We start from the raw sequence: 26,133 nt of genomic DNA on the forward strand, positions 1-26,133 counted from the left end.
TTAAATTACCTTTTCTTATTTAAGTAAGACTTTATTGCCTTTCCACATTCAAGGCTATTTGCTACTTTCTACACTCTTTTCAGGCATAGACTTTTTTCTTAGTGTTGTATGACCTAGTAAAATCTCAATTATGTCACATTGTTTTTATCTGTAAAATGGGCATAATGCCACTTACCCTACCAAAAGGTCGCTGTGAGAATCCAATGGGGAAAAGAGTGGGAAAGTCCTTTGAAATATCCAAAATTCTTATTATTGGTCAGGTAATATAAATGATAGCTTGATTTTACTTCATTATTCCTCACAGCTGTTATTAGCCTTCTCCACAGGTTGGTACTACTCTTTCAAAATGACTTGAAAAGACTGTTCACAAAATCTCCAGTAGTATATAGACTATTTGATCTAATATCATCAAAACACAGCTTCATTTTTACTCCAACTTAATACATACAAATGTTTTCATTAAAGGAAAGTTAAGTAATTTTGCAATTTATAATTAAAATAATGTTTGGGGCCCTAATCATTGATAAATACTTTACCTTTCTCCCAATCTGAATTCCTGGGGTATCTGCTTCCACAATGAATCCAGTAAAGGCTTTATTAGCAGGAGCTTTAGGATCTGGATCGGAACGTGCCAATAAAAAATACCTAAGAGATACACATACCCGATAATGGTGATAATATCAGCAAATAACACATGGTGATTGCTCTCTCAGTTAATTCTCTTAACAATCCCAATTGTTATTACCTACATTTTACAAATGAGGAAATAATCAGGTTTAAAAACTTGCCTAGTCACCTACCTAGTATATGGAAGAGCTAGTATTTGAGGTCTATGTCTTAATAACACAGTACGCCCTCCCCCATTCCATGGGGTTTCACTTTCTGTGGTTTCAGCTACCTGCAGTAAAGTATATATAAGATATTTTGAAAGACAAAGAGGACATTTACATAATTTTTTTTTTTTTTAAGACAAGATCTCACTTTGTTGCCCAGGCTGGAGTACAGTGGCATGATCTTGGCTCACTGCAGTCTCGACTTCCCCAGCTCAAGCGATCCTTCCACCTCTTCTGAGTCACTGGTACTATGGGCATGTGCCACCATGCCTAGCTAATTTTTTATTTTTTGTAGGGATGAAGTCTCACTACCTTTCCCAGGCTGGTCTCAAACTCCTGGACTCAAGGGATCTTCCCACGTGGGCCTTCTAAAGTGCTGGGATTACAGGTGTGAGCCACCATGCCTGGCCTACATTTACATAACTTATTACAATACATTGTTATAGTTCTATTTTATTAGTAGTTGTTGTTAATCTCTTGCTGGGCCCACTTTATAAATTAAACTTTGTAATAAGTATATATGTATAGGAAAAAAACATAGTATACACAGGGTTTGGTACTTCTGAGGTTTCAGGCATCCACTGGGGGTCCTGGAATGTATCCTGCAAGGATAAGGAGGGACTATAGTATGCTATTTAACTTTCTTTTAGTAATGTGAGTTGTAAGTAAAAATTCCTGGTATAGTATTATTATTACAACAAGACAGTCTGTGCCTTTTGAAACTGGCACTTTTTCTTTCCCAAAACTAATTTTATTCTTTAAGGGGCATGCTATCTTGAAAAGGAGGGCAAATAGAGCTGCCTGTGAAAAGGAATAATATAAAACGGAGACCCGGCCGCCATGATGCTGTCCCGGTCCCGCTGTGTGTCCCAGGCATTCAGCCGCTCGCTCTCCGCCTTCCAGAAGGGGAACTGCCCTCTAGGGAGACGTTCCCTGCCTGGGGTCTCCTTATGCCAGGGACCAGGTTACCCTAACAGCAGGAAGTTAACAAGTGTCTTCAGTGTTTGCTTCTTCAGAACTACAGCTGTATGCAAGGATGACTTGGTTACAGTCAAAACCCCAGCGTCTGCAGAATCTGTCACAGAGGGAGATGTCAGGTGGGAGAAAGCTGTTGGAGACACAGTTGCAGAAGATGAAGTGGTTTTGTGTCCGGAATTGGTGGGTTCTTGGTCTCACTGACTTCAAGAATGAAGCCGCGGACCCTTGCAGTGAGTGTTACAGCTCTTAAGGTGGCACGTCTAGAGTTTGTTCCTTCTGATGTTCGGATATGTTCAGAGTTTCTTCCTTCTCGTGGGTTTGTGGTCTCGCTGGCTCAGGAGTGAAGCTGCAGACCTTCACGGTGAGTGTTACAGCTCTTAAGGCGGCAGGTCTGGAGTTGTTCCTTCCTCCCTGTGGGCTCGTGGGCTTGCTGGCTTCAGGAGTGAAGCTGCAGATCTTTGCAGTGAGTGTTACAGCTCATAAAAGCAGCATGGACCCAAAGAGTGAGCAGTAGCAATATTTGTTGCAAAGAGTGAAAGAACAAAGCTTCCACAGTGTGGAAGGGGACGCGAGCAGGTTGCCAGTGCTGGCTCGGGCAGCCTGCTTTTATTCTCTTATCTGGCCCCACCCACATCCTGCTGATTGGTAGAGCCGAGTGGCCTGTTTTGACAGGGCACTGATTGGTGCGCTTACATTCCCTGAGCTAGACACAAAGGTTCTCCACATTCCCATCAGATTAGTTAGATACAGGGTGTAGACACAAAGGTTTTCCAAGGCCCCACCAGAACAGCTAGATACAGAGTGTTGATTGGTGCATTCACAAACCTTGAGCTAAACACAGGGTGCTGATTGGTGTGTTTACAAACCTTGAACTAGATACAGAGTGCCGATTGGTGTATTTACAATCCCTGAGCTAGACACAGGGTGCTCCAAGGCCCCACCAGAGCAGCCAGATACAGAGTGTCCATTGGTGCACTCACAAACCCTGAGCTAGACACAGGGTGCTGATTGGTGTGTTTACAAACCTTGAGCTAGATACAGAGTGCCAATTGGTGTGTTTACAATCCCTGAGCTAGACATAAAGACTCTCCACATCCCCACCAGACTCAGGAGCCCAGCTGGCTTCACCCAGTGGATCCCGCACGGGGCTGCAGGTAGAGCTGCCTGCCAGTCCTGCGCCACGCACTCGCACTCCTCAGCCCTCGGGCGGTCGATGGGACTGGGCGCCATGGAGCAGGGGGCGGCGCTCGTCGGGGAGGCTTGGGCTGCACAGGAGCCCATGGAGGGGGTGGGAGACTCAGGCCTGGCGGGCTGCAGGTCCCAAGCCCTGCCCTGCGGGGAGGCAGCTAAGGCCCGGTGAGAAATCGAACACAGTGCCGGTGGGCTGGCACTGCTGGGGGACCCAGTACACCCTCCGCAGCCGCTGGCCCGGGTGCTAAGTCCCTCATTGCCCGCAGCCAGCAGGGCTGGCTGGCTGCTCCGAGTGCGGGGGCCGCCAAGCCCACGCCCACCCGGAACTCCAGCTGGCCCGCAAGCACCACACGCAGCCCCGGTTCCCACTCACGCCTCTCCCTCCACACCTCCCTGCAAGCTGAGGGAGCCGGTTCCGGCCTTGGCCAGCACAGAAAGGGGCTCCCACAGTGCAGCGGTGGGCTGAAGGGCTCCTCAACTGCCACCAAAGTGGGAGCCCAGGCAGAGGAGGCGCCGAGAGCGAACGAGGGCTGTGAGGACTGCCAGAGTGAACGAGGGCTGTGAGGACTGCCAGCACGCCCTCACCTCTCAGTTTGTGAGATTGAAACTGACAAGACATCGGTGCAGGTTCCATCACCAGCAAATGGCATGATTGAAGCTCTTTTGGTACCTGATGGGGGAAAAGTCAAAGGAGGCACTCTGCTTTTCACACTCAGGAAAACTGGTGCTGCTCCTGCTAAGGCCAAGCCGGCTGAAGCTCCTGCTGCTGCAGCCCCAAAAGCAGAACCTATAGCAGTGGCAGTTCCTCCCCCTGCAGCACCCATACCCACTCAGATGCCACCGGTACCCTTGCCCTCACAACCTCCTTCTAGCAAACCTGTGTCTGCAGTAAAACCCACTGCTGTCCCACCACTAGCTGAGCCAGGAGCTGGCAAAGGTCTGCATTCAGAACATCGGGAGAAAATGAACAGGATGCGGCAGTGCATTGCTCAGCGTCTGAAGGAGGCCCAGAATATATGTGCAATGCTGACAACTTTCAATGAGATTGACATGAGTAACATCCAGGAGATGAGGGCTCGGCACAAAGGGGCTTTTTTGAAGAAACACAACCTCAAACTAGGCTTCATGTTGGCATTTGTGAAAGCCTCAGCCTTTGCCTTGCAGGAACAGCCTGTTGTAAATGCAGTGATTGACGATACAACCAAAGAGGTGGTATATAGGGATTATATTGACATCAGTGTTGCAGTGGCCACCCCACAGGGTCTAGTGGTTCCAGTCATCAGGAATGTGGAAGCTATTAATTATGCAGATATTGAACAGACCATCATTGAACTGGGAGAAAAGGCCCGAAAGAATGAACTTGCCATTGAAGATATGGATGGCAGTACCTTCACCATTAGCAATGGAGGCGTTTTTGGCTTGCTCTTTGGAACACCCATTATCAACCCCCCTTAGTCTGCCATCCTGGGGATGCATGGCAGCTCTGACAGGCCAGTGGCTATAGGAGGCAAGGTAGAGGTGCGGCCCATGATGTACGTGGCACTGACCTATGATCACCAGCTGACTGATGGCAGAGAGGCTGTGACTTTCCTCCGCAAAATCAAGGCAGTGGTAGAGGATCCCAGAGTCCTCCTCCTGGATCTTTAGGAGGAACCCACACACCCTACAAATTGATCACGCAGGAACTGAAAACCAGTCTTCTCCCTGTCCCCTCACGGGTCCCAGGTTAGCCTGGTGACAGGCATGCACATGCTGTTGGCCTCAAGTAAGGAAGCAGAGCACTATGTAACCAGCACTCACAGGTCTTTTCTTGGTGTTCCTGCCAGGCTGTCTCCCTCTCTGCACCTGTCTCATACCCTCGAATATCTTAATTCCTTAAGCTTGAGAGAGAGCCTTAATGGATGCTCATTCATATTCCTGCCTTTCTTCCATCAGCTCTCTGCAAAGATGATTTTGCTTCTCCTTAGTGCTGGTATACTATAGAGAAACCCCCGGGGACCATGTGATTAAGTTCCTATCTTTCGAAAGTTTGTTCTGCAGAGAGATCTAGGAGGATGCTGTGCCTCCCAAGCTCAGAGCAGCCTCTGTCCTGGCTGTGCACATTCTCCCTTGATTCCACTTGTGTGGAGGGATTGAACACAGGCAAAGAGGTGCTGCTTTGCTTCTTCAGTGGCACCTTCATTCTCCATTGTCATTGACTTCAAGATGCCTCTTCTACCTCTTCCAGGAAGCACAGGCCAGGGGATCTGGGTGTGTGAGTGGGAGGAGAGGGCAGAGGTCCCCTGAGGTCACATGTTGTAATCATGATAGAAGGAGAGCCCAGGCCTGCCCTCACGCTCTCCATCATAGGCTCACACCAAGAAGACTCATCTTGGCACAGTCTCACACAGCTGGGGCTGTAGCAACCCTCTCCTGGTTGCTGGGCCTCATTCTAGCACCTTGTTCTTACTTAGAGCAGATTCTAGTACATCATGGCAGTGGAACCGAGTGTGGTCCCAAAGAAGGGTCAGAGCCTGGTAGAGACTAGGGAAGGGAGGTCTACTCTAGACTAACTCAGATTGCCTTGAGCTTTCCAATTAAGTTGCTGTAAGCACGTGGGCTGAGGAGGCAGTTCTTGTTCCTTCCTGCGTTATAGCGGGGCCTTGTCTCTTCCTCTGCAGGACACAGATCTGGAGGACGTGGACTGGGGTAGGAAACCACCCTGAGGGTATTAGTAGATAGTGGTGTAATGGATGAGGTCACTTCTAAGGTGTGTTGCCCGTGGATCTGGGCACAATCATTGGAATTCCTTGGAGCTACTGTGATTCATGGCTTTGTATCCAACTGCATCCGGGCCTGAGGCTGCTGACATTTGACACCAGGGCCAGTAGAGAGTGCCCTTTTATATCTTGAGCCAAGAAGTGAGGCCTGGGGGTGGGGAAGGGGGGAAGGGGTGGGAGCCAATACTGAGTGCCTGCAGCATCTACTACTCTGTCTTCACTATTCAGAACTTGTAACTAAAGTATTTAAAGAAACTGATTTTAAATGCAAATTAAAGGGCAGATGTTCTCAAAAAAAATAAATAAAACGGAGACCCATATGTTCCAACTACTGTTTCTTTATGCAGCAAGTCAGTGTTTTTGTTATAGCTGAGTTATTATGAATATTTGCTGATTTTTTCCTACAGAAGAATTTCTCAGAAAGATTTTGAAGTGTAACATAAGAAAAAAATGCAAATATCCAAGCATCTGTCTAATTCATGTTCTGTATATCCTGGTACACGAAAAATTCTTTTAAAAACGTATATTCTTCCCTAAACAACACAAACTTATTTTCTTTGGTTAAAACCAATACATTACCACTCATTCTATAGTTTTATTTAATAATAGTAACAAAATCATAAAAATTGTTATCTGGTTTCATATATTACCTAATTTGCCTTACTATATGAACAGTGAACAGTTGTAATCAGTTTTTCTTTTTATTTTAATTTTGTAAAGATGGGGTCTCGTTATGTTGCCCAAGCTGGTCTTGAACCCCTGGGCTCAAGCAATCCTCCTGCCTCAGCCTCCAAAAGTGCTGGGATTGCAGATGTGAGTGATTGCACCTGGCTAATCCGTTTTTAAAATTACAAAAACTTCAAACTGCGTTGTTAGATTTCTCTCAACTTGTTAAATTTTAATAGTTTCTTCCCTTTTTATTAGTTGCTGATATTACCAGGAATTGCTTAAAGGTAAAGATATAGCACTCCATAATACTGAATATATTTAGGATGCTCATAAGGAATTGACTGATATGTTTAATCTAAATAACTTTTTAGTAGGCTCACTCCGAAAAAAAATGATATTTTATTTGCTAGAAAACTGTAGTATATGGCACACAAATATATTGAATCTGAATTTTTTACAAAGAGAGACAGACAGGTCATTTAGTACATTATTCCAATCAATAAAAAGTTATTCTAGAAACTCTCTATATACTTGTAGTGATGGGTAAATACAGTATTTCCCATGACAACTTAACAGCACTGCTGATGGAAAGCTTGTCTTTATGTTAAGCTAAATTCTACGTTTTTCTAACTTTCACTCATTAATTCTAAGCTGGCATCCTGAAGTAAATATATAAGCCTGATCATCTTTCTGTGTAATAATATTTGAAAAACTTCAAGATTCTTCCAAAATAACCAAGGCTTTGCTTTGCAGAACATATTTTGTAGGCTCCTCCTAATGCAAGACACTTACCTGCTTCTAGATTTAGTCAAGTTTTTCAATACATGTTTTAAAATGTGTTGCCCAGAAGTGTCACCATTTTTTCTCTATTTGATGCTGTACTTCTACTACTTTGGCTTAAAATTACATTGGCTTTTTAAAGGCTCATACTATTGATTCTTATTGAACTTAAGAGTTACTTATTGAACTTTCCTCATCTTTTATCAACAAATAATCAAGTGTTTTTCTTTAGTATTTTATATTTATACAAATTATTTTTGGTCCTTTGTTGAACTTCATTATTTTTTGACCATGTATTAGAAATTTTCAGATTTTATTAAAGTCAAATTCTGTCTTCTCTAATACATAACCTGTTTTAAGACTGACTCTGTTTATTTCTGACAACTGGAGACAGGCACTATACCAAAGGTTTTCCTTTTTCCTTAGAGTTTTAGGGATTCCAAGGAGCGGCTGGTATAGGAGATGAGGAGTGGAGATAATAAGCCAAGTAGATAGAGTGCTAACCTTCCTAATCAGATTCAAACAGAGCACGCATTTGTATTTTATTTTACACATTAAACTTCTGAGAGTTAATTTGAAAAAATAGTGCAGGGGCTTAAAAATAGTTTTTGAAAATCACTGAACTGTTTATAATCTCCTATAGGCCTTCCAGTTCCACAAACATACCTTAACTGTAGTGGTTTAAAAATATACAGAAAGAAGAAAGAGAGATTTGAAGATAAAACAATTAAGAAAAAATATACAAAGATGTTTTGAACAACATACCAATTAGCTTTTCCTCCGTTGGTTATCCACATCTTCTGACCATTAATAATATACTCATCTCCTTTCTTTTCTGCTTTGGTCTTTATACCAGCTACATCAGAGCCTGCTCCAGGTTCTGTTACACAATAAGCCTTGAATATATAAAAACAAGAGAAATGAAATTAAATGTTAGTGATTAAATTTTGACTGTTTGGAAACAGGACTATATTATTTTTTAAGCTGTATTTTAAATATTTTTAAATATCTAAAATTAAAATGTTCTCACAAAATCAAAGAAACCACTCAAATGTAAAAACTTTTCTGTTTTGTTTGTAAGAGACAGGGTCTCACTCTCTTGCCCAGGCTGGAGTGCAGAGGCTCAATGCAGTCTCGGCTTCCTGGACTCAGGAAATCCTCCTGCCTCAGCCTCCCGTGTATAACAGCTGGGACTGCAAGCACACATCACCATGCCCAGCTAATTTTAAATTTTTTGTAGACATGGAGTCTCACTGTGTTGCCTAGGCTGGTCTCAACCTCCTGGGCTCAGGCAATCCTCTGCCTCAGCCTCCCAAAGTGCTGGGACTACAGGTATGAGCCACAGTGCCTGGCCTAAAAACATTTAATATATAATTCAAATTAGGCATAGGTATATCAACAAATCATGTATTAAAAAAAATTGAAAATGTTAGATAGCTTCAAACAAGTTCATTAAATTCAATTTCACATGTATTCATTCATGCAAACATTTATTGAATATCTACTATGTACCACAATATAAACTAGGATATGGGGAAACCAGAGGTAAAAGACATTCAGTCCTAGAGATTTTCACAATGTAACAGTGAAGATAAATAACTATACTGCAACTCTGTGTGTGAAAATCACAGATAAGGGGCTTGAGAAACTAGTTTCCCAGGGGACAGGATGTTTAAATTAAGTCTCAAAAAGGAAAATGGCTTCTTTGGGAGGAGGGAAAAAGAGGAAGAATATGCATTCCAGGTACAAGTAATGGCATATGCTATGATGCTAAGATAAGAAACAGAGTTACCCAGTGTTTCTAATGCTGAAAGTACCAGAGTTCCACAGTACATAAATTCTGTGCATGTAAGGGAATGGTAAGACATGAATCTGGAAAGAAAGGAAGGAAATGGTCGACGAGAATCTTTTATATCACATTACAAATTTAAAATTTTATCTGGTAGAAACAGGGGAGCCTCTTAGAGCTCTTAAACAGAGGAGTGACAAGACACAAGCAGTAATGGATAAAAGGGGGTGGTAGAAGGCAAGTGTTAGTGCAAGTTAATTCAAGAGTGGCAGGTACTATGGATACTAAAGAAACAAGTTACTTGCCCTTAAGGTACTTACAGTCCAAAGAAGAAAGAAAATGGGCCGAGCATGGTGGCCCCCGCCTGTAATCCTAGCATTTTGTGAGGCTGAGATGGGAGGATCGCTTGAGACCAGGAGTTCAAGACCAGCCTGGTCAACATGGCGAGAACCCATGTCAATTTATTTTTTTTTAAATATACAACAAAAAAGAAAGAAACTATATACATTTTAATTCAAAGTAGTAAGGGTATATAGCGGCACTAGAAATGATTACTTAGGGCCGGGCGTGGTGACTCAGGCTTCAGGCTTGTAATTCCAGCACTTTGGGAGGCTGAGGCAGGTGGGTCACCTGAGGTTAGGAGTTCAAGACCAGCCTGGCCAACATGGTGAAATCCTGTCTCTACTAAAAATACAAAAACTTAGCCAGGCTTGGTGATGGGCGCCTGTAAACCCAGCTACTTGGGAGGCTGAGGAAGGAGAATTGCTTGAACATGGGAGGTGGAAGTTGCAGTGAGCCGAGATGGCGCCACTGCACTCCAGCCTAGGCAACAGAGTGAGACTCCATTTCAGAAAAAATAATAATAATAATAATAATAACTATACTTGGCTGGGCATGGTGGCTCACACCTGTAATCCTAGCACTTTGGGAGGCCAAGGTGGGCAGATCATGAGGTCGGGAGATAGAGACCATCCTGGCTAACACGGTGAAATCTTGTCTCTACTAAAAATACAAAAAATTAGCCAGGCGTAGTGGCACGCACCTGTAATCCCAGCTACTTGGGAGGCTGAGGCAGGAGAATCGCCCAGGAAGCAGAGGTTGCAGTGAGCCAAGATCACACCACTGCACTCCGACCTGGGCAACAGAGCGAGACTCCGTCCCAAAAAATAAATAAATAAATAAATAAATAAAAATAACTATACTCAAACATCTGAAGGGCAATATAGCCAAAGAAAACTACAGTGAAATCACTCTAACATTTATTGAACACCTATTACAGTATGAACTGGTAAAATTATAAAAAAAAAAAAATGACAGGTTCTGTGCTTAAGCATTATGTAATCTAAAATATTTTTCTAATGATAACACATGCTCGCAAATGATGCTGCTTCAGAAGGTGTTGATTCCCAGGCACCTGAGGTATAAAAACATGTCAGCCAGATGGTCTTTTGACAGGGATTTTGTAGAGGGGATTCAGGCATCACTCAAGTTAACTGAACTAGATTACTCTGCTACCTGGAGATTTGATGTATTCAGCATCATGACAAATTAAGGAGTCGTCCATAAAAGATGCCCCTTTCAAGTACCAAAATTTTGTTTTAACCACCTTTCAGGTGATTTTTTCCCTGAAATATGCTATTAGACATCTGTCTGTTTCATAATACAGTGAAGCTTTTAGAGCTTGTGAAGTAAATGGGTCTGTTTTTCTCTATACAAAATGGCTTGTCACTACTGGTTCTTCAGAGTTGTTTTTGTCTTCTTTTTTTCTTTTTGGTTTTATATATATATATATATGTGTGTATATATATATATGTATATATATATATGTGTATATATATATACATATATATATGTATATATACACACATATATTTGTGTGTGTGTGTGGTGGCAGTCTCTCAACGTTGTCCAGGCTGGTCTTGAACTGCTGGCCTCAAGCAATCCTCCTGCCTTGGCTTCCCAAAGTGTTAGGATTACAGGCATAAGCCACCATGCCTGGCCTGTTCTTGGCTTCTTATTTGATCATTTTTATTTATTTTTTTCTGTATTATTTCTTACCATAACATTATTTTCTAAAGTAAAAACCCAAGGAGTTTAAACATTCAACAGTACAGAAAAGTGAAACAATTTATGGCATATCCATTAGATAGCAAATTATGCAGTACTGTTACAGCATGTAAAAAGAAGGCATAAGAAAATGTTCATGTTGTTAAATAAAGAAGTACATAAAACTACATGTATATAATAGGGGGCTAACTGTTAAAAACACAATTACATATTTAAAACTCTGGTAGGCACTACAATAGGAAGTAATACTAATTAACTCCATATCTGAGGGATTACAGATATTTTTGTTCTACTTTAAATATTTCTAAATTTTCTATACTCAGTATTTTATAATTAGTAAAGTTATAAAATTTTAATTTTTTGGAAGTTTGCCTTTGGCATCCACGAGTTTTGGAATTTAACCAACTGTGGATCAAAACCCACAGATATGAAGGGCTAACTGTACATTTTGTATAACGGACTTGGCAACCAAAAATTTTGATATGGAGGGCAACAGGTCCTAAACTATTCCCTCATGGATATGGAGAGCTGACTGTCTGTGCTACAGGAGAACAATCGAGATGTTTCACACAGTTCTTAAAGACAATAGTGAGAATGTTTAGCTAACCTCTCAACTGTTAAAAAAATTGCAAATTTCCTAGCAAATATGTACAAATTCCTTTATTAAACAGTTTGCTTGAAATTTAGGTATCTGAAATAAAAAACATTTATTTTCAAATATTATTTTCTGTTAAGATGAATTCTCATCATTAGCTCAAAACTAATAAATCTACTGTATTTCAGTATAACAACCACACCTTAGATTGAAATATGTTTGAATAAACAAGAAGTAAAAATCCTTAGGTAAACAACAGTTTCAGAATAGAGCCTCTGTGTGTGTGTGTGTGTGTATGTCTGTGTATTCATCTTTTTAAAAAAATCTAATTTAAAAATTTGTTGGGTTGCTTTCAGAGGTTTAAATAAACTCTACAACTATTCTTCCCAAGTCATTCAGTCATTCAACAAATAAGTTGCTATTTCTTCAGTTACAGGTTCACATTAATATTTATTTATTTATTTATTTATTTATTTAGAGACAGGGTCTCACTGTGTTGCCCAGGCTGGTCTTGAACTCCCGGGCTCAAGCAGTTCTCCTGCCTTAGCCTCTCAAAGTGCTGACATTACAGGTGTGAGCCACTATGCCCAGCCCACATTAATTGCTGTTTTTTTTTTTTGAGACAGAGTCTCACTCTGCTGCCCAGGCTAGAGTGCAGTGCCGCCATCTTTACTCAGCAACCTCTGCCTCCCAGGTTCAAGAGATTCTCATGCCTCAGCCTCCCAAGTAGCTGGCAAGCGCCACCACATCCAGCTAATTTTTGTATTTTTAGTAGAGATGGGGTTTCTCCATTTTGGCTAGGCTGGTCTCGAACTCCTGACCTCAGGTGATCCACTTGCCTCAGACTTTCAAAGTGCTGGAATTACAGGCGTGAGCCACCACGAACAGCCAACATTAATTTTTTACTAATTCAAAACACTACTAGTTCAAACATACATTGCCCTACATTCTATCTGAACTTCCTGACACAATGACTCAGTTCTTAAAGTGTAGAATGCTCCATTAAATAGATCTCTCTCTCCTGAAGTAAGAGGATTATTATGACACTTTTTGACATCCCAAAAACATCACAAGTAGATCTCTCTTCTCCTGGAAATAAGCAAGGAAATTATGATGACATCTTTTTTTGTTGTTGTTGTTTTTTTTGGTTTTTTTTTTTGAGACAGGGTCTCACTCACTCTGTCACCCAGGTAGCAGTGCAGTGGTGTAATCTCTGCTCACTGCAACCTCCACTTTTCTGGTTCAAGCGATTCTTGTGCCTCAGCCTCCTGAGCAGCTGGGATTATGGGCAGGCACCATCACGCCTGGTTAATTTTTGTATTTTCAGTAGAGATGGGGTTTCACCATGTTAGCCAGGCTGTGAACTTCTAGCTTCAAGTAATCTGCCTGCCTCGGCCTCCCAAAGTGCTGGGATTACAGGTGTGAGCCATTGCCCTCGGCCTATTATGATACTTTCTTGGCATCCTTGACACATCATTGCAATAATATGTTGCTAATTTTTGTTTCAATGCTAAATATCCCAATATATACATACAGACTGAAAAGGAGAAATAGCACCTTTGTTCCCTTCTTAAGTGTGAAATAAAGCGGCAGCTACACATACTCACACACATCAATGGCTCCTCAGTCATTCTCCCCAAATACTTCTTCTTTTGTTGATCATTTCCAGCAATAATAATAGGCATTTGCTACCGAAGAAAATTGACATTAAAAAATCAAGTCATTTTTATTGGATATGTAAATTCAGAGATGCTATAATTCAAAATGAAAAAATAACTATTTTTCACCTAAGAAGTAAGTCCAAAGAACTGGCCTATACCTTGCCTCTAAGTTAGAATGAGGAAATAAATCTGCTAATCTAAATATTTTCATAAAATTAGGTTATATGGAGGACCTGTGGCATTATAATCTGTGAAAATCTACTATAGTAAAATGCACTAATAAAAAATTATGTTTAGAATATGTGACACGGTATGTATGATCAGGCCTAAGAATTGCTTGTTAGGCCGGGCGCAGTGGCTCACGCCTGTAATCCCAGCACTTTGGGAGGCCGAGGTGGGCGGATTACGAGGTCAAGAGATGGAGACCATCCTGGCCAACATGGTGACACCCTGTCTCTACTAAAAATACAAAAAAAAAAAAAAAAAAAAAATTAGCCAGGCATGGTGGCGGGTGCCTGTAGTCCTGTAGTCCCAGTTACTTGGGAGGCTGAGATAGGAGAATGGAGTGAACCTGGGAGGCGGAGCTTGCAGTGAGCTGAGATCGTGCCACTGCACTCCAGCCTGGGCGACAGAGTGAGACTCCATCTCAAAAAAAAAAAAACAAAAATAAGCTGGGCGTGGTGGCACGTACTTGTAATCCCAGCTACTTGGGAGGCTGAGGCAGGAGAATTGCTTGAACCCAGGAGGTGCAGGTTGCAGTGAGCCAAGATCACACCACTGCACTCCAGCCTGGGTGACAGAGTGAGAAAAAAAAGAATTGCTTGCTAAATTTCAGTACTGCCATAGTGGCAGCAAGCCATCCCAATCCTGCTCCTGAATGCTGGATTTAGCCCTTGGCTTTACCTAAGAATTGCCACTGAAGCTGCAGCCAAAGTATACAGTTTCCTCCAAAGGACAGTCAGAACTCCGAGTACTAGAGACAACAAGGTCAGAGTGATCAAGCCTTGAAATCAGAACTCCAGGCTTCACTGCTGAATCTTGTGTTCCTCTTTAAAGAAAACTCTGTGTACCCACTAACCTTACCTAGTAGTAACTGACTCTCCTTTTTTTTTCTTCTAAAAATCCAACTTCTTCAGGAGTAACTATCTCATTAACAAGAGCTCAGTTAGGTAGTTAATTTTCCAAGTCACTTACCCCCAAAGAATTTCCTTCAATAGCAGTTTGAACCCCTGTACATCCATAAGCCAATTCTTCAGTAATTAAACAAGCATCAAAAGTTCCAAGTCCAAGACCTCCTACAGTATCAAAATGTTTCAACACATTATAATATGTAGTACATCACAATAGAAATAAAGGTAACCTATTTTAATTTCTTTCAATATGACCAAAATTTGTTTTAAAAGGAAATTTGCAATATAATACCTACATGTGTTCTGGCTGGCACAATAAGAAATTATACTTTCTTAAAGTAAGCTCTAAAATTTTCAAAAAATTATTTTACTATTTGTAATTTGAACCTATATTCCTGTTCTAACTTGATTTTGTTAAAACTCAATTCAACTCTAAAACTAGGTCTGAGGAAAAGAATGATGGTTCACAAAAAAGACTCAATAAAATGTAATACAGAAGATAGGAATAAAATGCAACAAATTGACCAACTCTAGAAACAGAAGTTACCAAGGTTTGGGTGCAAGTTAAGGTTGGAACCAGTTAGAAGAAGGAAAAATGCATCTAAGTATAGAGAACAAGCTTCCAAAAGTGGGCAAACACTGTAGTGTGAGCAGGAAGACAAAGGCAGAAAGTCATTTAATGGCAAGAAATATTTGAAAAAAGTGACTGAGTAGAGTTCCACAATTTTTCTTACTCATATGCATTCCAGTATTAAAAATATAAAGAAAGCTTACCACAGTTCTCTGGAATGTGTGTATTCATTAAACCAAGTTCCCAGGCTCTTCTAATTATGGGGACCGGATACTAGAAGAAAAAGAAAAGAACTGAGTTAAAATATATTTTGAAATCCAGATAGTTTGATTACATAATCTTGTAAAAAATGTAAAAGATTTTTCCCTCTTTAAAATGTATATACCTACTTCACCAGTTTTATCATATTCTGCAGCAACTGGGATGATTTCCTCTCTGGCAAATTTACGAGCAGTAGCTTGAAATTCTTTCTGCTGTTCGGTGAACTCTAACGGAAAATTATTTAGAAAAAGTTAAAACTGGATAACAAGGAAAAATGTCCTATGAAGTCAGTATGTAGAAATGTGTATTTATTGTGGGGACTTAAATCCTTGATTATCAGAAAGTCAGACTACAGTGCATTTTTTGACTAATCAAGAGTTCACTACACAATATAAATAAACCTATGTCAATACAAATGCTAAAGGAAATAGGTAAGATTTCTAACTTTTACAAATGAGTAATAGATATTAACTTGTAGAGCTCAAGTGAGTTTTTCTTTTCCAATTGGTGATATAAAAAACGTTTAACTTATTATTAGTTCCTAAGCCAATTTATCAAACGTTTGCTAACACTGAAGTGATACTAATATACAAGACATCTCCCTGATGACAAGAATCAATCTAACGAGATAGATGAAACACACTCAGTGACATAAAGCAATAAAACTTATTTCAAAGTGTCATATAAGAATATCAATATCATAATTTTCCCTTTTTTTTTTTGAGACAGTCTCATTTTGTCACTCAGGCTGGAGTGCAGTGGTGCAATTATGACTCACTGTAGTCTTGACCTCCTGGCCTCAAATGATCTTCCCACCACAGCTTCTCAACTAGCTGGGATCACAGGCACATGCCACCATATCTGGCTAATTTTTGTAATTTTTGTAGAGACAGGGTTTTGCCATGTTGCCCAAACAGGTCTGGAACTCCTGGGCTCAAGTGATTCTCCCATCTCGGCCTCCCAAAGTGCTGGGACCCACCTCACCCTATTTCATTTTTTTCTGTTTTCATAGAGACAGGGTCTCACTATGATGCCAGGCTGGTCTTGAACTCCTGGCCTCAAGCAATCCTCCTGCCGTGGTCTCCTGAAGTGCTGGGATTACAAGCATGAGACACCAAGGCTAGGCTTACTGCTCCTTTAAACTCAGACAAGCTTATAAATTAGCACAAAGCAAATGGTAAAAGTGGTAGAAAGGTTTTTCAAAAGATAGTAACATAAAATCCTGCTATGCAATGCTAATAAATGGTATCCAACAATTTGTTTACATAAAATAAGGGATTATTGTTTTAAAATTAATGAAATTAGTATGGTGGCTTGATTGAGGAGAGGAGTCAATTGCTAACTGCATCTTTTCAAATCCATGGTATCCTTGTGTTTTAATGTGGTTGCATCTAACGTCAAAGATTAGGTAAAATTTAAAAGAGATAATAGGGTATTTCAAGCAAGAAAAATGAGAGCAAATGCACAGAGGAATGTTTAAGACTATAGTAATCATTTGTATGGGGATGTGAAAAACAATACATAAAAGTAGAATTCTGGTGCTGAATTGAACAGCATAAGATCAGATCTCTTTTTTTTTTTTTTTTTGAGACGGAGTCTTGCTCTGTCGCCCAGGCTGGAGTGCAGTGGCACGATCTAGGCTCACTGCAAGCTCCGCCTCCCAGGTTCACGCCATTCTCCTGCCTCAGCCTCCCGAGCAGCTGGGACTACAGGTGCCCGCCACTGCTCCCGGCTAATTTTTTTTTGTACTTTTAGTAGAGACGGGGTTTCACCGGGATCTCGATCTTCTGACCTCTTGATCCACCCGCCTCGGCCTCCCAAAGTGCTGAGATTACAGGCGTGAGCCACTGCGCCCAGTCAAATCTCTCTTTTTATAGATAAACTAATGCAGAGTAAGGAAATTCTAGTATCACAGTCTCACAATGAATTAGCAGAAGTATACTTAGAGTTTCAGTCCAGTGTTCTATCACAGCTTTACTTCTAAGATTGGTGCCAGTTGATATCAATCTTGCAGGTAGATAGAGGGTAGAGAAAGTCTGGGCACAGTAGCTCATGCCTATAATCCTAGAATTTTGGGAGGCTGAGGTAGGTGAACCATTTGAGGCCAGGAGTTTGGGGCCAGCCTGGGCAATATAGCAAGATCCTGTCTCAACAAAACATTTAAAAATTTCAAAAATCAGCTGTGTGTGGTTGACATGGACCTATTGTCCTAACTGCTCAGGAAGCTGAGGCCAGAGAATCCATGGAGCCCCAGAGGTCAAGGTTGCACCTAGCTTGGGTGACAGAGTGAAACCCTGTCTCTTAAAAAAAAAAAAAAAAAAAAAAAAGGAGAAATGACAAGGATGTATTATGGATATTTATTGAGAAACTACTTTGATCTAGTCACTATGTGCTAGGGGCTTTAAATACACCATATAATTTAATCTTCATAGAAATTCTGTGTTATAGATATTATTTCCATTTTACAGATAAAGAACCGGATGCAACTGGTTCAAGGAAAAGACCCGTATTGAACCTCACAATCTCCCTCCCAAACATATCTATCTCATCCTCTGTCACTCAGTGAACCATCACAGATTTCTCCTGCAAGTCTCTTACTACTGAGAATGAAATTTTAAGTGACAAGCAATCATACCAAATTAATGCTAATTATGTCAGTATGATCCACTGCCCTGGCTGGGCATGGTGGCTCATGCCCATAATCCCACTTTGGGAGGCCAAGACGGGTGGATCACTTGAGGCCAGGAGTTAGAGACCAGCGTTTCCAACATGGCAAAACCTCATCTCTACTAATAATATAAAAATTAGCCAGGTGTGGTGGCCCACACCTGTAATCTCAGCTACTTGGGTGGCTGAGGCAGGAGAATAGCTTGAACCCAGGAAGCAGAGGTTGCAATGAGCCCAGATGGAGCCACTGCAATCCAGCCTGAGCAAGAGCAAGACTCAGTCTCAAAATAAAAAAAAAATCCACCATCCCAAATGGCTATCCTCACACTGCTTGAAAACTTTCATTTAGGCTTCGGCTACAGAAAGAGAAAAAAGAAAAAGAAAAGAAAAAAAGAAAATTTTCATTTAGGCTGGGCACAGTGGTTCATGCCTGTAATCCCAGCACTTTGGGAGGCAGAGGCGGGTGGATCACTTGTCATCAGGAGTTCGAGACCAGACTGGCCAACATGGCAAAACCCCATCCCTACTAAAAATATAGAAATTAGCCAGGCATGATGACCCACACCTGTAGTCCCAGCTACTCAGGAGGCTGAGGCAGGAGAATCGCTTGAACCTGGGAGGTAGAGGTTGCAGTAAGCCACCGCACACCGGCCTGGGTGACAGAGTGAGACTGTCTCAAAAAAAAAAGAAAGAAAAGAAAAGATAATTTTCATTCAGTCTTTGGCTACAGGTCACAGAAAAAAAAAAAAAAAAAAACCCAGAAAATTTTCATTTGGTCTGGGTGCAGTGGCTCATGCCTATAATCCCAGCACTTTGGGAGGCTGAAATAAGAGGACTGCTTGAGCCCAGGAGTTCAAGATCGGCCTGGGCAACATAATGAGACAATGAAAGCTCATCTTTAAAAAAAAAAAGAAAGAAAGAAAAAGAAATGAAAAATTTCATTAAATTCTGGTAAAAAAAAAAAAAAAAAAAAAACCTTTATAAAGAAAAAGGAAAAATCTTTAAAAAACACAACAAATAATAAAAAAAAAATAACTGGAGAGCTTTGAGATTGTCATTTGTACCTAGCTGTGAGTTATCGCAGCTGCCTTTAACTATTTTCTGAGACCAAATAAATTGAGTAAATGGTTTTTAACTAGAGAAAAAATAAAAATTTTGAAGAAGCACTTCAGAAGGCCAAGAATGCCAAAGATAGATATTATTTCAAATTTTTTGCGTGTAGTTTTCATTTTATAGAGGGCAGAGGAAAAAAAATCATATTCCTTTTCCCTACAACAACCACATGGCTCCCTGGTCCCAGGAGTGAGAACTTCATCTAATAGTACCAAAATTGCAATTTGGATATATTATAGCAAAAACAAGCTTTAGCTTATTTTTGCCAGGCACCTAGAATTGTAATCTAACAAGTGTTTTTAAAATGTATTTGTGGCATTCAGATATGTAAGTTGAAGACTATTCATATGTATCAGTAAATCTCATTTATTTTGGGCTAAACATTCAGGAAAAAAGGAAGGAATATAAGTGTATGTATGCTGCTAACACAGATCTAATGTATAGTGTAGTATACTGAGGAAGAAAATGAGATCAGGAAGAATGGGGTGAGTTATTGTGAACTATCTGTGGATGGTGGACTGGTTCTACTCAATGAAAGACATTATTAAGTTTATTTACAAACATATTCCAAACAAACACATAGAGCTTCATATGTATAAGTTTAAAGTCAAAAGATAGAACAGAACATATACCAAAACTAAATCCTAATCCTGGTTCACGTTGTCGATTGGCTTTTGTATGCTGTGATCTCCAATGAAAATGAGAAATACTTCTCAGGACCTGTAAAGAACACTTTTATTAAAATAAATTTGATAAGTTAAACATTAATCAGATAAGAGACTACTGATAATTACAAGTGACTACAGCAACTGGTTTGACCGTACTCATAGTTTTTAAAGTCATCACTATCTAAATGCCTTCAATCATAATTTAAATAAGCCAATTATCAGTTATATAAATTCCTATTACAGAGGAGATGTTTTTAAAAAGTAATGAAAATAAAGTCAGTGGTATTTATACTACTGAAGTGGAGGGTTTAGGACAAACAACAGTCAAGGGTAGTAGTAGACGTAGGACCACTCTTCTGGGTATCTTACAAGCTCCTAGGACATTGATGGTTGGAGAGTTGGGTTGGGGAGAACGATAGGCTGGAAGTGAACATACTTTGTTCAAGAGTTGCCTAGTCCATCAACTTTGATACCCTGTCCCTGTGAGCCTCCCATGCATGCCTCTGGGAACCTTCCCCTCAGAGGATGTCATTTTTTAGGATACCCCACTCTAACAAAACAAATTAGCATAAAACCATGTTCTGTATTTTCTGCTGTCTACAGGGATTCTTACAATGTTCTGAGCAAGGAGTCACCAAACTAGGGCAGCCACATCATGCTGTCTATTGCTGCTTTCACAGCAGATCTAACTAGTTACTACAGAGACCATCTGGTTCACAAAGCCAAAAACATGTACTATCCGTTCCTTTACAAACACGTTTGCTATCCCACTTCTAAACTACTAATACACTACTTGTCTTAGGATCTGAAATATACTTATATTTCTTCAAAGGAACATATAAAGAAACAGACAAATATACATATATTATTGCTTTGCAACCCATTTTTATATTCATGACAGCTTAATGGATACAAAAGTAAAAATTTGCATTTATTAAAGCTGCCAAACTGGGAACCACAATGGTGTTCTTGAGTAAAGGTTTCAGGACAGTCAAAATTACACAATTTTCACTGTAAAAGACTTTAACTGAACTATCCGGCAATTTTAACAAGCTTAGATACTAAGAGAAAAGAGAAGCTGAAGAATATACTAAAGTTTCTGCATTTAAATTCTTATATTTTTCAAAATCCGTAAAAAGAAACTGTCTTTGTAGATGACAATTTCAACTTATAAAAGAGGAATTCCTACATGTAAGGTGACAATATAATTAAGAGTGTCAAATATTTGTAATTGAAACAGTGCTTTCCAAATAACACACCTCATACTACAATAATAAAAACATATAGAGTATGAAAACTTGCATTTTCTTTGCAACTTCATTAATTTTATTTTGAAAGTGAAACAGTGCCAGGTGGGGTGGCTCAGGCGTGTAATCCCAGCACTTTGGGAGGCTGAGGTGGGCGGATCACGAGGTCAGGGGTTTGAGACCAGCCTGACCAACATGGTGAAACCCCATTTCTACTAAAAATACAAAAATTAGCCAGGTGTGGTGGCACGCACCTGTAGTCCCAGCTACTCGGGACGCTGAGGAAGGCGAATCGCTTGAACCTGGGAGGCGGAGGTTGCAGTGAGCCTAGACTGCACCACTGCATTCCAGCCTGGGTGACAGAGCAAGACTCCATCTCAAAAAAAAAAAAAAAGTTAAACAGTTTCTCTGGTGCTTATTGTCCAGCAGTCACAGACCAAATCTACTCTGATTTACAGTCACGTTACACAGGTTAGTTCACTGAATTCCAGGTCAAGTCTAGGATTAAGCCATTCCTTTATTCCACTTTCGCAAGTGAAGAAACGAAGGCTCAGAAAGTCAACTAAATTAGGCAAAGTCACTCTACTATTAGGGCAACCAGGATTCTAACATTTACTATCAAGAGCGCATGCTATTAACCACCTTGCTATACTGATCTTTCTGTTAGTATCCTAATCGGTCACTAGGTTCCATAACAAAGGAAAACATTCCACAAAAATCAGAACAAAAAACCTGACTCTATTATAAATGCGTTTTTAAATACCATGCACAAAAGTCAGAACTCAAACCAGGCTAAATGGTCTACTGAGAGACTTTTTTTTTTTTTGACAGAGTCTCCCTCTGTCACCCAGGCTGGAGTGCAGTGGGGAGATCTCCGCTCACTGCAAACTCAGCCTCCTGGGATTACAGGCATATGCTACCATGCCCAGCTGATTTTTCCTATTTTTAGTAAAGACAGGGTTTCCCTGCGTTGGCCAGGCTGGTCTCGCACTCCCGGCCTTAAGTGATCAACCCGCCTAGGCCTCCCAAGGTGCTAGGATTACAGGCATGAGCGGCCGCGCCTGGCCAACCGAAGGACTTTAAACACGGAAAAAATCACTTCACATGTGACTATTCAGGAAAATATGTTACATAGAACAAAGTGCAAAGGTTGCTATTACCAGAATACAATGCCCATCAACCTGTTAATTATATAACAAAGTTAGCCAGTTAATTAGAGAGGTGGTTTGCAAATAGAAAACAGAAATAGCACAAGATCTGGAGTTACAATTGCTGAATTTGAATCTAGGTTCCACAACTATATTTGTGGCTGTAGACAGGTTACAAACTGCTTATAGCTTCCGTTCAAAACCAAAAAATGGGGCTAATCTCACTGCGTATTTTCGGACGATTAAAGTAAGATTATATTTTGAAAGCCTAATGCTATATAAATATTGGTTTTATTACTTCGGGCTGTCTAGAACAATGAAATTCCAAATACCGAAACAGCACCACTAGAATTGAACACTTTTGTGCATTTCTTGGGAATATAAGAGTGTTAGTTTTATGGGTTAAAGCAGAGAAAAAGGGTGTAAGTTTTCTATATCAGGTTTTTTTTAGATCCTTCCTTGGAGGTTGAGAAATCCGCTTTTCTGGTGTTGGAGTTAAAAACAGCTGAAATCTCCCAATTTCTGCCTTCACTTCACATTAACTTGTGTAACACCAGCAAAACATGGGCAGCAATTCTTTAGAATTATTCTAAAACCGCAGCTTTTTTGGTCCAAGACATAACTTGAACTTAATTTTAAGTGACATCTAAATGGCAGTCGTGTGAACCTATCAAGAATATTTAAGATACCAAAATTCATCTAGTGACAAACTTATTTAGAATCTATTAAGACCCAATACTAGAATACACACACAAGTTCACATAAAATTCTGCAGTAGGTTTTTTTCTTTTACTTTTTTTTCCCGTAAGCAACGTGGAAACGTTACAACGAAAAGCTTATTAAACATTAAGTATTTCAAGGAGTAGCTGCTCCATTTTCCTTTTTCCGGTGGTTCTGACACAGAGACAGGGTCACTTCGGAAAAAGGTGGGATTCCCGGCGTAAATATTTGGAGGATTTACCAGAGAAAGAAAAACGATATTCTAAAGAGAGGATGCCGGCTATAACGGGGTCGGCTGACGGGAGGATACGGAAAATGAAACGCTAGGCTACGTTCCGTCCGGTGGCAGGAGGCGTGAAAGCAAGGTGGGGGCCGCTAAGCTGGCTCCTTCCTCAGCCCGACTTCCCACTCCTCCCGGCCGCACCTGTTTTTGGCCCACGGCCCCCCGCTCCCACACCACAATACTCATGTCCCAGCCCCACCGCACCGCTGGGCTCCCTCTCACCCTGCAGCATCGCCCGAACCCCGCTGCCATGTTGGCTCCCGTTCCGGCCACTCGGACAATAATACAGGGGTCACGGCCTTGACATACTCCCCGAACGCGGAACTCCTCTGGTCCCGCCCACTGGGGCCCGTGGGCGGGATGGGGCGGGGCGGGGCGGGAAGGGGCGGTTGGGCTGCGGAAGGAGGGGGCACTGCGCTAGGCGGGGTGGGAGCGGTCGCCGGCGCCGGGTATCCGACGCATGCTCCGTGACCCTTGCGTGCGCCGTCGCTGCGAGCTGGGGAGGGGTCGCATATCCTCTGCGGGCAATCTCTGCTAAGCCTGTGGCCCTCTCTGTGGGACGCCGAGGCTGACAGCAGCGCGTAAAGAGAGCCAGGGCGGGGGAGGGGGACGGCGGCGGGGCTAGGAGGGCCGGGTGGCGCTGAACGCTGGGGGACTTGCGGCGCGGTGCAGGACGGGAACCTGGGTGAGGACGTGGCTGGGGCCTGGAGGGAGAGCGGCTCCCGTGGTCAGCCTTCACCTTTACCCGGAGAGAACGGTCAAACCCAGATTGTGTCTGTTTGGCGGATTCAAAGTATTAATACATTTTGCTCTCAAATGCCCTACCTATAGCGAAAGCATATTTGTGTTTCCTTAAAATTTAAAAGATAATTTAATTGTTTAGGTAAGTTTGACCTTTCCGCGTATTCCCAAGGCTATTTATGACTTGTCCGCTGATGTGGATGTGGTGTCCTTGGATATGCGGGTGCAATCCGAGGCTGTCCAAAGGTCCTGGTTCAGCGAATGATGGAAGTGAATGTCTTCCTGAGGGATTCTACCTGGAGTCACTTTCTCCTCCAGTGAGACCCTGAGTTTTGGGATGGTAGCTTATACTAAACCTTATACTAACTTAACATTTTCTTTTGCCCAATAAAGGTCACCCATAAATTCATTCTAATTTGGCTGTTAAAATTCTATATCCTGTTATTGTATTCCCCTACTTTGTCTTCTGGGAATTTATGGTGTGTTAGTCCTAGGTATAAGGTACAATGTTAATTAAGCGCTATATTCAAAGTAAAAGTACCAGGAAAATTCGGAAAAGGGATAAAGAACTGAGTTTGTCCTGGTATAGGCAAGAAAGCCTTCAAAGTGGTAAGTAAAACACAAAGTGGACACTTAAAAATGATTAGGAATTGTCTGTTCATGTCTTCTTTGTTCCAATTTCTTTTTTTTTTTGTGAAGAAATAAAATGCTTATTAAAAATATGGACACTTCCCGTAAGAACTTCTTTTTATTCAGTTATTATTATACTTTAAGTTTTAGGGTACATGTGCACAATGTGCAGCTTAGTTACTTATGTATACATGTGCCATGCTGCTGTGCTGCACCCATTAACTCGTCATTTAGCATTAGGTATATCTCCTAATGCTATCCCTCCCTCTTCCCCCGACCCCACAACAGACCCCAAAGTGTGATGTTCCCCTTCCTGCGTCCATGTGTTCTCGTTGAATTCTCATCTATGAGTGAGAACATGCAGTGTTTGGTTTTTTGTCCTTGCGATAGTTTACTGAGAATGATGATTTCCGATTTCATCCATGTCCCAACTAAGGACATGAACCCATCATTTTTTATGGCTACATAGTATTCCATGGTGTATATGTGCCACATTTTCTTAATCCAGTCTATCATTGTTGGACATTTGGGTTGGTTCCAAATCTTTGCTATTGTGAATAGTGCCGCAATAAACTTAGGTGTGCATGTGTCTTTATAGTAGCATGATTTATAATCTTTGGGTATATACCCTGTAATGGGATCACTGGGTCAAATGCTATTCTAGTTCTAGATCCTTGAGGAATCACCACACTGTCTTCCACAGTAGTTGAACTACTTTACACTCCCACCAACAATATAAAAGTGTTCCTATTTCTCCACATCCTATCCAGCATCTGTTGTTTCCTGACTTTTTAATGATCGCCATTCTAACTGGTGTAAGATGGTATCTCGTTGTGGTTTTGATGTGCATTTCTCTAATGACCAGTGATGATGAGCATTTTTTCACGTGTCTGTTGGCTGCAGAAACGTCTTCTTGTGAGAAGTGTCTGTACATATACTTTGCCCAATTTTTGATGGGATTTTTTTTTTCTTGTAAATTTGTTTAAGTTCTTTGTAGATTCTGGATATTAGCCGTTTGTCGGATGGGTAGACTGCAAAAATTGTCTCCCATTCTGTAGGTTGCCTGTTCACTCTGATGGTAGTTTCTTTTGCTGTGCAGAAGCTCTTTAGTTTAATTAGATCCCATTTGTCAATTTTGGCTTTTGTTGCCATTGCTTTTGGTGTTTTAGACATGAAGTCCTTGCCCATGCCTATGTCCTGAATGGTAATGCCTAGGTTTTCTTCTAGGGTTTTTATGCTTTTAGGTCTAACATTTAAGTCTTTAATCCATCTTGAATTAATTTTTGTATAAGGTGTAAGGAAGGGATCCAGTTTCAGCTTTCTCCATATGGCTAGCCAGTTTTCCCAGCACTATTTATTAAATAGGGAATCCTTTCCTCATTGCTTGTTTTTGTCAGGTTTGTCAAAGATCAGATAGTTGTAGATATGCAGCATTATTTCTGAGGGCTCTGTTCTGTTCCATTGATCTATATCTCTGTTTTGGTACCAGTACCATGCTGTTTTGGTTACTGTAGCGTTGTAGTATAGTTTGAAGTCAGGTAGCGTGATGCCTCCAGCTTTGTTCTTTTGGCTTAGGATTGACTTGGCAATGCGGGCTCTTTTTTGGTGCCATATGAACTTTAAAGTAGTTTT

General features: G+C 41.1%; 1 protein-coding gene and 1 pseudogene across 6 annotated transcripts in view; one reads left to right on the top strand and one right to left on the bottom strand.

Annotated features, from left to right (window-relative positions):
• ACADM (acyl-CoA dehydrogenase medium chain) overlaps positions 1–25,223 on the bottom strand; it is a 42,468-nt gene extending 17,245 nt beyond the window's left edge. For 2 of the 6 annotated variants that reach the window (XM_054494536.2, XM_054494526.2), the window contains exons 1-8: positions 23,353–25,223; positions 19,697–19,784; positions 15,413–15,510; positions 15,227–15,296; positions 14,517–14,617; positions 13,269–13,349; positions 7,976–8,106; positions 537–645 (exon numbers count right to left, since the gene is read on the bottom strand). In XM_054494536.2, the coding sequence (XP_054350511.1) occupies positions 537–645; positions 7,976–8,106; positions 13,269–13,349; positions 14,517–14,617; positions 15,227–15,296; positions 15,413–15,510; positions 19,697–19,784; positions 23,353–23,382 (708 nt within the window). In that variant the 5' untranslated portion in view covers positions 23,383–25,223. Of the gene's footprint in view, positions 1–536; positions 646–7,975; positions 8,107–13,268; positions 13,350–14,516; positions 14,618–15,226; positions 15,297–15,412; positions 15,511–19,696; positions 19,797–23,352 lie in introns of all 6 variants that reach the window. The other 4 variants (XM_054494556.2, XM_054494545.2, XM_063654028.1 and 1 more) reach the window with 3 other exon arrangements.
• Positions 1,870–4,762, top strand: LOC129040267 (dihydrolipoyllysine-residue succinyltransferase component of 2-oxoglutarate dehydrogenase complex, mitochondrial-like; annotated as a pseudogene).
• Positions 25,224–26,133: the final 910 nt, after the last annotated feature.

This window comes from Pongo pygmaeus, chromosome 1, assembly GCF_028885625.2.
Source record: "Pongo pygmaeus isolate AG05252 chromosome 1, NHGRI_mPonPyg2-v2.0_pri, whole genome shotgun sequence".
NCBI lineage: Eukaryota > Metazoa > Chordata > Mammalia > Primates > Hominidae > Pongo > Pongo pygmaeus.